General features: G+C 47.0%; 1 protein-coding gene across 10 annotated transcripts in view; it reads right to left on the reverse strand.

The window, feature by feature from the left end:
• Positions 1-2272: 2272 nt before the first annotated feature.
• PIP5K1A (phosphatidylinositol-4-phosphate 5-kinase type 1 alpha) overlaps positions 2273-15212 on the reverse strand; it is a 44665-nt gene continuing 31725 nt past the window's right edge. For 6 of the 10 annotated variants that reach the window (XM_023724524.1, XM_023724527.1, XM_023724521.1 and 3 more), the window contains 7 exons: positions 14272-14571; positions 11912-12117; positions 11120-11203; positions 10253-10301; positions 9958-10042; positions 8759-8899; positions 7193-8562 (listed from right to left, as the gene is read on the reverse strand). In XM_023724524.1, coding sequence (XP_023580292.1) covers positions 8297-8562; positions 8759-8899; positions 9958-10042; positions 10253-10301; positions 11120-11203; positions 11912-12117; positions 14272-14571 — 1131 coding nt within the window. In that variant the 3' untranslated portion in view covers positions 7193-8296. Of the gene's footprint in view, positions 3939-4184; positions 4228-7192; positions 8563-8758; positions 8900-9957; positions 10043-10252; positions 10302-11119; positions 11204-11911; positions 12118-14271; positions 14572-15212 lie in introns of those variants that run through there. The other 4 variants (XM_023724523.1, XM_023724522.1, XM_023724530.1 and 1 more) reach the window with 3 other exon arrangements.

The following is a 15212-nucleotide window of genomic DNA, read 5'->3' on the forward strand; positions in this document are numbered from 1 at the left end:
CAACTTCAATCTTTTCTCCGTTTATCATGATGTTGCTTATTGGTCCAGTTGTGAGGATTTTTGTTTTCTTTATGTTGAGGTGTAATCCATACTGCAGCTGTGGTCTTTGATCTTCATCAGTAAGTGCTTCAAGTCTTCTTCACTTTCAGCAAGCAAGGTTGTGTCATCTGCATAATGCAAGTTGTTAATGAGTCTTCCTCCAATTCTGATGCCCCATTCTTCTTCATATATTCCAGCTTCTCAAATTATTTCCTCAGCATACAGGTTGAATAGGTATGGTGAAAGGATACAACCCTGACGCACACCTTTTCTGATTTTAAACTACGCAGTATCCCCTTGTTCTGTCCAAACAACTGCCTCTTGATCTGTGTACAGGTTCCTCATGAGCACAATTAAGTGCTCTGGAATTCCCATTCTTCGCAATGGTATCCATAATCTGTTATGATGCACAGAGTCGAATGGCTTTGCATATTCTAATAAACACAGGGAAACATCTTTCTGGTATTCTCTGCTTTCAGCCAAGATCCATCTGACATCAGCAATGATATCCCTGGCTCCACGTCCTCTTCTGAATCCGGCCTGAATTTCTGGCAGTTCCCTGTCAATGTAATGTGGCAAATACTGATATATTTAGCAACGTGGAAAACAAGACCTTAACAAGAGGTAGTTGGGTAGTGGAGGTGAAAACTTGTAATTTGAGAATAGGATCAAATATTTATTTGTAAAAATTCACTTGTGACACAACAGGGTGACTTTCAACACTGACTACATATTTGATATTAAGAAATTATTTTTTAGTTGTGATAATGGTGTTATGGTTTTGTGTTAGAAAAAAATCTTGTTTGAAAAGATAAATGAGACTCCAACTCTGGAAATATCTTCCAGAAATAGCTGAAATTGACGTTTTAGAGTAAAACATTAGACCAGAGGAGGATTTCCAGCTTTATTATCCTATGATCTTCATCTCCCTAGCTTTTAATTACACCAGTTTTATACCAGGAGGGCCTACTTGTACCCAGCTGTCGATTGCAGTGAGCAGCTCTACAACAGCGGCTGCTGCTCACCGCTAGAGGGACTCTCTGAACACAGATTACCCACACCACCCTCTCAGCAGTTCCATGAGCCCAGCTGAGAGGAGCTGAGGGTAGAGTAGCCGAAAGACCACGTAAGCCTAAAACACGTTTAAATTCCTCCTAGGGACAAATGTTTTCTCCTTAGCCATACCTGAGTTATTAGTCTAACTGGTCTGTTTTTTATATCCACTCTGATAGAACTTTGTTAACAGATCGGTTTCTGAATTTTTGTTTTGATCACGTCCTGTTTAGGGGCAGAAACATTCCAGTTTCCCACTGCCTACAGTTAGATAAAAATTCCTCAGCCTAGCACGCAGGGTTTCCAATGCTGCCTCTGCCTCTATCCCAATATTCTCCCTCCACGATTGCTTTCATCAGGGTCTCTCTGTTCTAGACCAGACCATCCTCCTGCCTGCAGGCCTTGGTGCTTAAGTAAAACTTTCCCCCAAACTTCCAGCCCACAGTAACCTCTCATCTCTGTGTTCTTCCTCCTTTATGTTCTGTGTCACTCTTTTGGAGAACTTAAATCCTTAACTGTATCACATCGAGCAGGCTTCTGTGTTTCCCAGATACTGTGTCTCTCGAAGGACGATTACTTCTTTTGACCTCCAACTGCCCAGTACAACGTTCATTAGCTGCTGCGTAAATATTTATAGACTGATCTGAAAGGAGATGGGGATAGTGGTATGCAGACAGCAATGTTTAGTTCATTTGCTTCTCTCCAGTGCTGCCTCTCCCACCCATACACACATGCCTTGGAAAAAGCCCATCTTTCTGCCCAGTTTCCCATCACAGTAAAACCTTACAGAGAGGCAAAACACAAAGTTAAGAGAAACAGTCTCTATACTTTTCTAAGAGTGACAGCCTAGGGCTAGGCCAGAGGAAGAAAGAGGGAACCCTAGGGGCAAATGACTTCAAGCGGGCTTTTCCCACTGTCCTCCTTTCCTCCTAAGCCTGAGTCCATTCTGCGTTTTGGATCCCCACACCCCTCAGTTTCACTGCATTGCAACCTGGGCGGAAGACCTATGGTAATTTGCTCATATTCATTCAGGAATTTTCCTTCTCAAGTTCAAGTTGTTAAAATGGTGGGGGTGGATGCTGAGAGGTAGTGAACTAACCCAGTTCTCCCCGCCTGAGTTCGACTGAAGCTGGAGTGAGGGAAACTGGGAAGGATGCAGCTTTGGTTGAGGGAAACATGAACAAAGCTGAGCCTGGAGGGTGGGGCAGACAGTACATGACAAAAAACCAGGAAGAAACCAGAGATCTAAATAACTGATAAAAGTTTAATACATTAAAACCAGATATTTACCACTTTTATAGTGCATTTGCCATTTCTGAACAATACAAAGCAGAGGCAAACGGTGACACTTTATAAAAATTTCCGTTCCCCTTTCCCATCCCTAAGACCCAGCCCGCCCTCAAACATCCCCTCCCACCCCCTACAGAACTTTGTCCTGAATAAAACACTTAAATACATCATAAATAGTAAATTATGAAAACAAAAAAAAAATAGCAAGAACTGTTTCTTTCCTTCTTGTAAAAAAGAACACGGCAGCAAAGACAGGCAGCCGGAAACCGGCTGGAGGTGTCTAATATAGACAGTTACTTGGGGGTACGGACTAACCCACTATCACGGGAGGGTGGGATGGAGAGGCGATGATACGGGAATTCAATGATCTGCCTGAGATGCCAGGCCCCCTCCTCCCCTGATAAAGAACCGCAATTTCTGGAGAGGGCTTACACAGCCCATTTTAATCTTTCCTGCACGAAGAAAGGGGACAAGCCACGTGGCACAGCAATGACCTTCGCAAGGCAACCATCTGCTGGCTCACTGTGAGTTTAAGTAAATACTCTCTAGCTTCATAAAATAGGGAACACCTGTGAAATGAACACAGGTGACCCCTTCTCCCGTCAGCCTCACGGACAGCAGAGCACTGTTGACGAAGATAGGAAGAGCAAAGAGGAAATCTCCTTTGGAGAAGGCTCTCAAATTCATTGGGTAAGTCTTCATATTTAGAAAAACAAGCAGAATACATTTAAAATCGCAAAACTGTAACAAGCATCATGGCGGCAGTGAGGAGGCTCTGCCTAGGAAGGGCTCTAGTTCACAGCCTACGGTTTCCACCAACGGTCCAGATTACCCCAGGTACCACTCTCTCCATTCCTGCAGCCTTGAAGAACCCATCGAGAGGAACAAACACCACACTCCGCTCCACGATCGCCAGTCTTCGGAGCAACCCTACGACCAGGCATCTCTCTGACACGTCTCAAGTTCTGATCTGAAACTGGTTGGCTTGAAACTGTGCATTGTGCACACAGTTTTTCAAGAAAAAAAATTAAAATGAGAGGTTTGGAGGCGGTTAAACACCCTTACACCACCAAAAACCTTTACAAAGGTTACAGGGATCTTCTTGAAGGGACCAGAGAGAAAGCGCTAACATCGGGGTGATGTGCCAGCCAGCCTGTCCTGAGCAAATGAAGAGTCCAGCTCCTGGTGAAAGGTAGATGGTGGGGAAGAAAACCACCAAGCCCAGCAACCCCACTTTCAGTCTGAAGATGGGGAGTTCCAAAAAATTCAATTGTGGAAGCCAAGGTTAGCCAGTTGGAAATCTGTGCCATCCAACTCTGGCATGGAAAGGAAGCTGCTGTCCTCCACTGTCCCAGGCACTAATGCCCACCCGGAGGAAGGGGAAGGAGAGAAGGTTCTTCTTCAGGAAGGAGACAGAAAGCTCCCCTAGCCTCCGTTACACTCCTTTTTTGATGACCAGGAAGAAGGAAACTCAGCACTGCTGGGGCAAAGGCTGACACCTTGGGATCACAGAGATGGCAGAATCTTGTTCCAGGCCTTCTGAGGTTTGATACTCACTGAAAAGAGAAAAGGTGTAATGTTCAGGGTGTGGGGGTATTAGGTAGGGAGGAAGGAGAGGAATTCAAGATAATTTCGGAATGGCTGGCAGAGTTAAAAGGTTTTCTTCCACTTCAGCTTCAGATGCCAAGTACAAAGGTACAAAAAATACAAAATAAAAACAGGCAGCTTAGGGGCACCCACGCCCTCTAGCCAGTTCATCCCTGCTCCATCCCACCGGTCATCCTCACACCCCAGATACTCACATGGGATAACTCTGTAATTTCAAGCTTTTGCAGGAGGGATGAACTAACAGCAGGGGGGAAAAAAAAACAAGGCAGAGAAGAATTAGAATACAACCTAGAAAGAAGACTCTCCTCTCAAGTCCCATCTCATACTCTTCCTCCATATTTCAATCATCTGGGATTCCAAAAGAGGCGTAGAAACTACCAGATTTCGATGCGCACGGTTTGAGTTAACTAGCTAGTTTCCTGAGTGCTGTAGGATACTTCCTCGTAGCCTCTTCCTGTCTTCAGACCGCAGGGGTGGTAGGCAGCTTCTAAGGTGGCCACCAACGACCCCTACCTCCTGACATTCACACCCAAACCAAAACCACTGCCATCGGGTCGACTGCGACTCACAGCGACCCTACAGAACAAAGCAGAACAGCCCCACAGGGTTCCCAAGGCTAAGCAGACTGCTGCATCTTTCTCCTGCAGAGCAGCTGGTGGGCTCAAATGGCTGACCTTTCGGTATGCAGCCGAGCGTTTAACCACTGCAGCACCAGGGCTCCTTCCTGACATTCACGCCCTATGTGATTCCCTCCTCTTCAGGGTGGGCTGGATTTAGCAACTCTCTTCTAATAAACAGAATGCAGCACGGGTGATGGAGGGTCAATTCCGAGATTAGGTAACAAAAGACTGGCTTCCACTTGGGCTCCTGCTCTCTCACTCTCTTGCCTGCTCCCTGAGGGGCGCCGTGCTGTAAACTGTCCTATGGGGAGGGCTGTGTGACAGAGAACTGAGGGAGCACCACGGACCAGCCGTCTGCGAGGAACTGAATCCTGCCAGCAACCACAGAAGTGACCTTGGAAGGAGATTCTCCCCCAGGTGAGCCTTCAGACAAGACCACTGCCCCGGGGAACAGCTTGACTGTAACCTCCTGAGAGACCCTGAGCCAAAGACACCCAGTTAAGCCACATCTAGATCCTTGACATACAGAAGCTGTGAGATAATAAGTGTTTGTCGTGTTCAGGCGCTAAGGTTTAGGGTACAGTAATGCACCACATTAATGTCCCTTCCAGTAACGTCTGAAGGTGTGTATGTCCATGGTCCCCTAAGGTTGTAATACAGTTCAGAAATCCTGATCAGAGAACGGGACTTAGCAGATTTAGGCATGTCGCACTCGACAATCACAACGACTCTCATAAACAAAGAAAAAATTTCCAAGCTGTTAAAGGATTGACTCCAGTGAAAGCTACAAGGCTAATGAAAATGCGAGAGGGACCTACATCAGATATGGAGGAACTGCTAACCATGTGGATTGAGGACCACACACAAAGGCGAGTCCCTCGCAGCACACTGATGGACACTGCGAAGGCACGAAGTTTGTTTGAGATGCTTAAAGAGAAAGCAGGACTAGACAGAGACATCGAGTTTAGCACTGGCTCTGGGTGGTTCAAGCGCTTCAAACGACGCTTGTCGCTGTGTAACATGAAAGTGAGCGGTGAGTCTGTGAGCACTGATGTGAAGGCAGAGGAAGAATTTGTTGAAACCTGAGACAAACTAATTGTAGAGGGAGGTTCTCTGGCCCAGAAAATTTTTAATATGCACAAAACTGCCTTATTCTGGAAGCAAATGCCTGAAAGGATCTTCATTCATAACATGGTGGTCACACAACGTCCAAATCACTTAATGTCCTATTTCACAGAACGTACTGTATTGTGGACATTGAGCAACACATGACTAATTTGTTATGCAACAATAGGTAACACAGATTTTAATAACTAGAAGTGAGGCGCCACAGGAACAAAAAAATATATTATGTGGGGGTGGCTTTGGAAGAGGGAAGTGGGCTGAGAGGAGAATTTAAGCGAAAGCTTAAAGTGCCCTGAACACACAGTAGAATTTTGGGCTTTAAGTGGGTTGTTGGTGAGGGATGGAAGGAAAGTGAGAAAAATCTTTATTTAAAATTAGACAAACGGGGCGTCTTGTAGGGTAAAGTTTTACCACAATGTTATTTGCAGATATAAGGAAAGTAGAACATGTGCCTAATGAACTGGGTGATCTAGCTAAAGAGATGTCCAAGCAAAGTGTTCAAAGTATACCACTTGGTTTCTTCTTGCTGCTTATGGTAAAATGTGAGAGGACAGCAATAAATCGAAGGAAGGACTGTTAAACAAAAAGAAGCCAGGACTTGATGGTTTTGAAAATTTTCAGCATCTCCAAATAGCAAACAATTCTAAAACTAAGTGGCTTTCTCTAACAAAGATCAAATCCAGGGCAGTGCCAGGAAAATATGGTCTAAAGATGAAACTGAGAGTCTGACTATAAAACATTTTATGAAGACCTCAAAAAGATCAAAGATGGTGCCCCAGAGCACCGCTCAGTCATACAAAAGGCCATTCAAAGAGATTAAGGGTCCCACAGATCCTCTCAACTGAACAACAGGGCCTTTACGAAGCTCAGGACTTATCAAGAAGAGATTTATGGGTGTGGCTTTTGTCTAATGCAGTGAACCCCAGTAAGAGTCACAGGAGGCCCACAAATTTTGAAAGAATTATTAACAGCAGAAACACTGCCAACTTGGACGGAAATAGACAGGGTTAAAGAAAAAGAAGACCCACCGCTGGCCAGCCGATTCTGCCTCACAGCAACCCCCACATGTTACACAGTAGAAATGCTCCATAGGGTTTTCTGGGCTGTAATGTTGACAGCAGCAGTTTGCCAACCCTTCTTCTGAGGTGCCTCTGGGTGGATCTGAATCGCCAATCTATAGCTTAGCAGCTGATCACAAACTACTTGCGCCCCCCAGGCTCCTCGAAATAGAAACAGTGCAAAATTGGACCCCCCAAATTCTACCGGCAGGAAGGAAGACGAGAAAAGTATTCAGCTGCGAACACATTCGAGCTTTCATGAAACACGGAAACCCAGGAGGCAAAACCAAGAGCCGAGAGGGCAGAGTCAGGAAGGATGGAGAATTATTCCCATGCTTGAAGATTTATCCATGAACTTCTAGCATTTCCTGGATTTCAGAACAGCTCTGAACAGAAATGCGTTTAGTGATTACCTCAGGCCTAGCCCACCCTGTACGCTGGGCGTATGGGGAGCAGGTAGCTTGTCTCTTTAGTCTCACAGTCCCACAGACGGAGAGGCGCTCTATCAAGGAGCAATGCTAAGGAACGACAGCTAGGGAGCCTCAGCCACACCTGGACCCGATTCAGATGACAAAATTCAGAACTCTGAGCTGATGCTGTAACGGGACGAGACTTCTGGAGGCCCTGGGAGGGGGTGTTCTGCACACAGGAGGGACGTGAACCACTGGGAGCCAGAGGGCAGACTGTGAAGGCTCCCTGACTCCTGGAATTCACAGTATCATACAGTCTCTTCCTCTTAAGAGTGGGCTAGATTTAGTGAAGGAAATGCAGCACAGGAGATGGGATGTCAATTCTTAGATCAAGTCACAAAAAGACTGTGGCTTCTGCTTAGGTGCATGTTCTCTTGCTCACTCGCTCTGAGGGAAGCTAGCTGCTGTGTTCTGAGCTGCCCTATGGAGAGGCCCATTTGGCAAAGAGCTAACGAGGGCCTCCAGTAACAGCCAGCAAGGAACTAAGGCCCTCCGCCCAACAGTCCACAAGGAACTAAATCCTGCCAATAACCACATTAGTGAGCTTAGAAGCAAATCCTCCCCCAGCTGAGTTCAGATAAGACCTGACAGCCCCGGTCAACAGCTTGACTGAAACCTCATGAGAGATCCTGAGCCAGAGGGCCCAGCTAAGCTGTGCCTGGATTCCTGACCCACAGAAATTACGATACATGTTTGCTATTTTAAGCCATTAAATTTTGGGGTAACTTATTTGATGCATTACATAAGTCACATACCATGTAACAAAATCAAATCACAATCTTTACACACTGGATTCTCTTAAAGTATTGATTATCCATTGTCTTTACTGCCCAGGAATCTTTCCATACTCAAATCCCAGGATGGGAATTCTATTCAACTCACCAGAAGATGAGGGTTAGTTGTGCTATTTTGATGAAATACAAAAAAAATCTGCACATAAAGGCTTCCCTCCACCCTCTAAAGATGTAGAAATGCTGACACACTTTTCTAAACAGTTAAAAACGAGTTCTTAAGAAGGTGAACCTGCAAAAATCTAGTGAAGTGCAAAAGACAAACAACGATGCCTGGAAAAAAACGGAATTACAGAGGTGTCTTCCTGCAGAGTACGCACCCAGGGACCTGAAGAGACAGAAAAGAAGATGATATGGAGAAAGGGGCCAAGGACCAACCTTGTAGTTAGCGTCTGCAAACCCTCTCCAACGACAGGTGTGAAGTTGGGCTCAGAAACAAGCGAGTCCTCACTGGTCTCCTCCAGAGGTGGAGTCTGAGGTAAAACATCAGGACGACCCAGGTGGACACCTAAAAAAAGAAAGAAGGGAAGAAAATCGATAAATAGAAAAAAGAAAATGGAGTAGGGAGAATACAGGGAAACATACGTAGCAACGTGGCTTTTCCTGGACAGGAAGCGGGAGAGAGGTCCTAGCCAATTCAAATAGCGGCTGAGAAGGAAGGGCGAGGGTGCCAGTTACACGGGGACCCCAACCCTGGTGCTGACCTGGCTCTACTTCCGCCTTTGTTGTCACTTGGGCCTTGTGCTCCCCAGGGACTGTTGGCTGGCAGCAGGAGGTGCCGCTGGAGCCCGCTCGCCGAGAGAAAGATGCACCAGACCGAAACTTTTTGGAAGGAGAGGGCTTCACTTCAAAAGGGAAAGAGAGAGCCTACTTAGCACCCACCTCAGAAACCATCACCAAGACACAGACACAAATTGTCAGTGCTCCCCACACCGAAAGCTGCTGTTCTGCAAAGTGGAAAGAAGGGTTAACGGCCACAAAGATGGGCTCCCCTTCAGGGGAAGGGTGTCAGTTCACGTCACTCCGGAAAGCGGCAAGGAACCTGGCGGAAAGGTGCCACAAACACAACATCTCCCCGCTCATACCTGTAACCTGGATGGACCTGTGTTAACCTGATAAAACATCTTCCATTCCATAATTCTCTTCTTTAACAGTATCCTCCAGTGAAATCTAACAAAGATAACCCCTTTGTTCTACATTCTCTTAGTACTATGGACACAGCACTATGACAAGTCACATTTGTTCATATATCACTTTGAAAAGACTTTGGAACAATCTTTCCATGTTTCTTAAGTCTGTCTGGTATGCCTAGGTCCCTCCTGCCTTACGGAGGGACAACCGATGCCTACGATGAGCAGGTGGGAAGGAGGAGTTGGAATGTGCCAGCGGCAGCCGCACGGAAGCGATGGACAGCAGAACACGGGCACTGCCCAACCTAGCCAGCGGAGAGAAGAGACTAAGAACACCTGCTACGGAGAAATCAGTAAATGCTTCTCCGATCACCTGATCCCAGTCTGAGAGTCCTCGGCCCTGGGGATACGGATGGACAACAGAACCCTGGTAACATTCTTGCTCATCTCTGTCCGTAGAAGCCTGGTTCTGCCTACCTCAGCCTGTGGCATGGATCCCACACCTCCAACTATACGTTTTTTTGCAACCTCGCCACTTCCCCAGAAATGCCCCTCACCTCAAGGACACGTCAGGAGAACCAGGGGGAAAGCAGCCACTTGGAAATGACCGGGACAGACAGAGTGACGGACACAAGGACGGGTAGCAGCTCTCACAGGAAGTGGGTGGAGGAGGAGAGGCCTTTGGCCCTGGCAGCTCTCTGACAGAGGTGTCCTGCCCCCCATCTCCTGGGGTAAGGGGGCCACTGGGGGGTCATCTGGTAGAAGCCACTTACATGGGATCTTCTTGAACACTGTGGTGCACATGAAGCGCTGGAATCGTTCAGCGTAGAAGCCCGGGCGATGCACTGACACGGTGTCCTGCAGAACAGAAGGGATGGCTGCAGGGCTAGAAGGGGGAAGCCCAGCAAGGGGGTCTCTAGTCCAAGGGCCACCTTCCCCTCAGCTGAGACCCTAGCAGAAGGGTAGAACCCACAATAAAATAAGGAGGAAATGGAAGAGACTGACAGGGCAGATCAGAAGTGAGGGAGGCAGAGCGGGGAGGAGAGCCTCCAGCTGACTGGTACTTACCCCATCATGTACCAAAGCTTTCCAAGAGTGCTCCAACTTTTTAATAAACCTGCCAAGAAAAGTTCTATGAAGCATTCACATAGTTTTTGAATGAATAACCTTAATATTTTTCTATTTTAGGGGACGAAAGGGGTTGTGGTAAAGAAAAACTTGAAAACTCCGAAGCTGAGAAAGCACGCTAGCTTTCCAGAAAACAGGCCCGACAGTGTTTCTTCAGCATGGGGACCAGTGATGTTTCCAGGGAAGTCAACTCACATCCCACGGGAAGGGTCAGTCGGTACGCCCGTGACAAGTCAGGGAGAGCCAGAGGGACGGACAGGCAAGTTGGAAAGGGGGAGTTAACACTGGATGGTATTCCTCCGGATAGGTCTATCAACAAGTACCGCCCAGTCCTCACTAGGACCAGAAACCTTCCAGGAGCAGAACTGGGGTCTAACATTTCCAACTCCTCTCTCTTCACCATCTCACTGCCCCTTAGTGCCACAGGCTAATATTGTTTACAGAACACGGTGGCCCTCTGCAGAAAAGAGGAACATGTCTCCAGCTATGTCCCAATGTGGGGTGTGACTCATTTCACAGATTTTTCACAGAAGAAGAATCAGACAGATGGTGTATTCTAACCTGGTGCTTCCAGTGACTGACTCAGCCTTCCACAGAAGGTGCATGTCATGTTTGGGGAGGTGCTGGGGGAGGAAACCCAAGAGAGGGCCAAAAACAAGGAAATAAAACTAATGTCTGAAACCCGAGGCTCCAACGACGCACTGTTCTTGCTTCGGGAGTAACCTGGAGACAAACCAATCTCAAAGAGACATGTGAAGGTCTAGCTGCATCCTCCCTGCCCCCGTCTGAGATCCACGTGCTCCTCACCTGTACGACTGCAGAACGTCAATGATGCCGATATAAAGCAGCAACCTTTCCCCTTTACTGTTCCGGGCAGGGATGCCACCCATACTGGGGAAAACAAGGAGGAAATGGTAAGGACACATTTTGGCTAGCAGCTAGAGGCTTCTTCTAACCTTGAGTTGAATCAGGACAGGGAAGTGAGACGCACACACATTTGTTACCGTTTTCCATAAACTGGGGAAGAGGAGGATCCTCCCTTCAGCCCCAAGAACCACCCTCGAGTGTGAATTATACCCTCTTTCTCTCCAAATCTCACCTACCTGCCTCTTCCACCCCAGCCCTACAAAACTGAATCTAAAATCACTCCTGCACAGTAATTCTGAGAATGCTCTCCCAGTTAACTCAGTACATTCTTCTCTTAATTTACGCCTACCTGCTAGGACACTCTTCAAGAGTCACATCATGGGACACCTTAAAAATGTAACCACCTAAAAGACATCTGTGGCATTTCAGCAACTACACTTTCTAGACAGGCCCATGGTGGTCCTTCATAAACAAGTCTATAATAAATTGTTTTTCACAGTCTGAATGCAATCTGCAGACATGTGTATGACTGTAAGTATAATTTTTTTAAGTTTTTTAATCTTGGACAGCTCGCCTCAGATATACTACAAACCCTGAATTTCAGACCTCTTCCTTTCCTTTCGTATTGTTAAGAAAGCTGATTCTACAGTTCTATGAACGTTCATGTTGCTGACTTATCTGCTGAGGCTGTGAACTTACGCCCTCCTTCCTGGTGCCCCTGAACACACTTACTGGTCGTCAGTTTGCATTGTGCCACCCCGTCGGGCCTCGCCCTGGATGGACTCCATGGCTGTGGAATACAGGGCCTTCTGCGGGGCTGGTCTGCGAGTGTCAAGTGAGGGCTGGGCTTCGCTGCCTAAGGGCTCTCGCTGTGCGTGCTCTATGTTGTGGACTGACACCAAAAGGCTATAGTCCATTATCTTGAAGCTCTGCAGCACCTAATGGAAGGAAAAAAGATAATCTAAGATTTGGGTGGTATCAGGCTTTTTTTCAGGATCTCACAGCTTTCATGATAGAATTACTCTTGATGGTGAGCCTCCAGTACTAACCAGAGGATTATCCTCTGTTCCTCCTTCACCTTGGAAGGGAGCCTATTAACCTACTCTAGTCACTCTGTACTCACATCCCCTTAGCGTCCTCACAGCCTAGCCCACAAGTCCTATTTTATTTGTTCTTTCTATGTATCTCTTCATGAAAAGAACATTATATTCTCAAGAGAATAAGGAATATTTATTTGTGCTATAAAGAATCCAGAAGGAGGGTTCGGTAAAAGGACACCTTGTGACAGATCTGCTCTGTCACAGGATCTTGTATTACCTCTTCAGTTCAGTTCAACATTTACTAAATTACCACCATGTGGAAGCACTGTGCCTGGGTATGGCGACTGAAAGATACATAAAGGAGGGTTTTTGTCCTCAAGGGTATTATAACCTAGGAAACGAATGTAAAATAAAGGCAGTACACCTACTATAGGCAATAATGGAAGTAATTACTGATAGAGGAGTACCACAGAGGAGATCAGAAGTGATATACACATAGGTTTATGAGGATAAATCTGGAGCAAAAAGAAGTCCAAGTAAATAAAGAGGAAAAGACTACTCGCAGGGCCTGGAGGCACTGCAGCAACACGGTACCTGCAGAGAGGTATACTTTGGCACTGGCTGAATGTAAACTCAAGGGCTAGCTGTGGCAGATTGGAGGGGCTGGCAGGGCTAAGACAATCACGGACCTGATCCGTCAAGACACGGAGTCTGAACTGTATCCTGACGTTCTAAACCCTCTTCCCACTCCAAAACGGGGGGAAAGGGTACGCTCCCATCAGCTCCAAGAGCTCACTTGCTGATGCAGCTCCACCAAGGGTGTTTTGGTGGGGGTGGAGTGAGAGATGAAGAGAACACAGGACTGATTCTTGCGTGTAGTTTGAAAAAACCCTCTGCCCCCTTGGTTAAGTCTCTAGATCTTGCAACCAGAGGACTCAAACTAAAACAGGCATTATCCTGGAACCAGATGCAGGGTGAACAAAGAACGGCGAGGATGGCCAACGTTAAGGACGAGTAGAGGAAGGTAATTCTGTAAAAGCAGCCTGAGAAAGAATAACCAAAGATGTAGAAAAATCAGCAGGGAGAAGTGTCAGAAAAGCCAAAAGAAGTTATGTTAAGGAGATGGAAACAGTCAAGTGTCAAACACTAGAGAAAGGTCAAGACTTTGACATCGAGGTGACCGTCGGGGGGAGCAGCTTACTGAAGTGGTAAAAGCAACAGCCACGGCATGGTGGGCTGAGCGCGAGTGAGAGATGAGAGAGGAAAAGGAGAAATGGAGCCATCAGCAGATGAGGACACTCACACAGAGTCCTCTTCTGACCCTAAGACGGAAGAGAGGAGTTTGTCTGCATGCAGACAGAACACAGCCAGTAGAGGCTGCAGCCAGAAGAGGGAAAGGATGCGAGTGACAGAGGACAGGAGGGAACGGACCCAGAGCACAACACGGGCTGACGGAATACCCCCCCAAGCTGGGAGAAAGGAGGTTAAGTGCAGACGCAGTAACAGTCTGTCATGGGAGCAGGACAGAGAGACAGGACAACACAGAAAGCTGAGGTGGTTTTCTGAGAAACGAGGAGGAGCATGGGAGTTGGAAAATGGTTTGAAGAGAGTATCAAATATCTGAAATCCCTGCTGAGAGGAACAGAAAATGGATTGATAAGCAATACAGAGGGCCCAGGTGGAGCTGATATCATAAATCTAGAGATGCTAGTACACACAGCTTTTTAGCATCTAGCTTCCAAGATGTAAGTCTGGGAAAGGCAGGTAGGACCAAGATGTGAGAAGTGATGGTACTAATATGAAAATAAGTAGAATGAGGTCCAGGCTAGGTAGGAAAGAAAACACAGCCAGATGGGGGTGATACACAGGGAGAAAGTACAAAGGGAACAGGCGTGGCAACGAGCTAATGTGAAAGCCATTTTAAATGAAGTCTGGGGCATATGGGCTAAGGAACAGAGTCCCATTCCCATGGACTTCAGGCCTAAGAACAACCAGGCTGTTTCAGGGATGGAGATTCTGGGTGCCTGAGAAAGGGAAATGCGACCAACTCACCAAACAGTCACGCTGCAGGGTCTTACACAGAGCATTGTACATGTCAGCATCCAAAAACAGACCATCAGGGATATCTTGCAAGAAGTCCAGGTCTTTAAGGGTGGGGAGAGGCTTCTCTCGCTCTTTCTGGGAAGCCCGTCGTTTGTACGTTGAGCCCTTAAGGTCGTATTTGACGTGCATCTTGACTGACCGTGGTAAGAGATTATTCATCACCACAATTCGGATGTTCTTGCCGCCGGCCTGCACACAATACAGTCCATAGAACTTGGGCAGCAAAGTCCGAGGGTTCTGGTTGAGATTCTGGGCGCACGAAAATAAAGAGCCAGTTAGCTGATTTCAGTGAAACTCAAGAGCAAAAGTTGCCATCTACCCTCTCTGTGTCTCCTCCATGGGATTCAGGCACAATCCGACTGCCGGAAAGAAGCCTCCAATCTATCTATCTCAATGATGGCATCACCACCAAGCTGTGCCACAGCTCCTCCAACATACGGATCAGTCAGGATACTGAATGTATGCTGGATCTCTTCCTCCAACAGGGTTGAAAAAGTCTTACCCTTTACCCCGGCTACAATACACTCTCCTCTAGAACCGCCAAGAGAAATCAGTCAGTGTGAGATGGGATAGAGTACTATCCAGGGAAATAACCCACCTTACTCCACCATCTAAGAGCTGACTGAGAATAGTCACTGAATCTTCCGTTCGGGTAGGACAGTCTAATTAAGCCGAACAACACTTAAAACCAGACAGATAAATGAAACCCCTTTCAGCCATCGAGAGGCAAGAGAGATGGGGCAAAAAGCACAGAAATAAACTATGTTCTCAAGACAGAAGCACTGACATTGTTTTGTCCCACTGCCCGGCCCCGTCCACCCACTGCCCAGCTTTGTCCACGAGCAGGCAGCTCAGGCAGCCAGGCCAGGCCAGGCTCCTCTCCCCCTCAC

Source organism: Trichechus manatus, unplaced genomic scaffold, assembly GCF_000243295.1.
Source record: "Trichechus manatus latirostris isolate Lorelei unplaced genomic scaffold, TriManLat1.0 scaffold00250, whole genome shotgun sequence".
Lineage (NCBI taxonomy): Eukaryota > Metazoa > Chordata > Mammalia > Sirenia > Trichechidae > Trichechus > Trichechus manatus.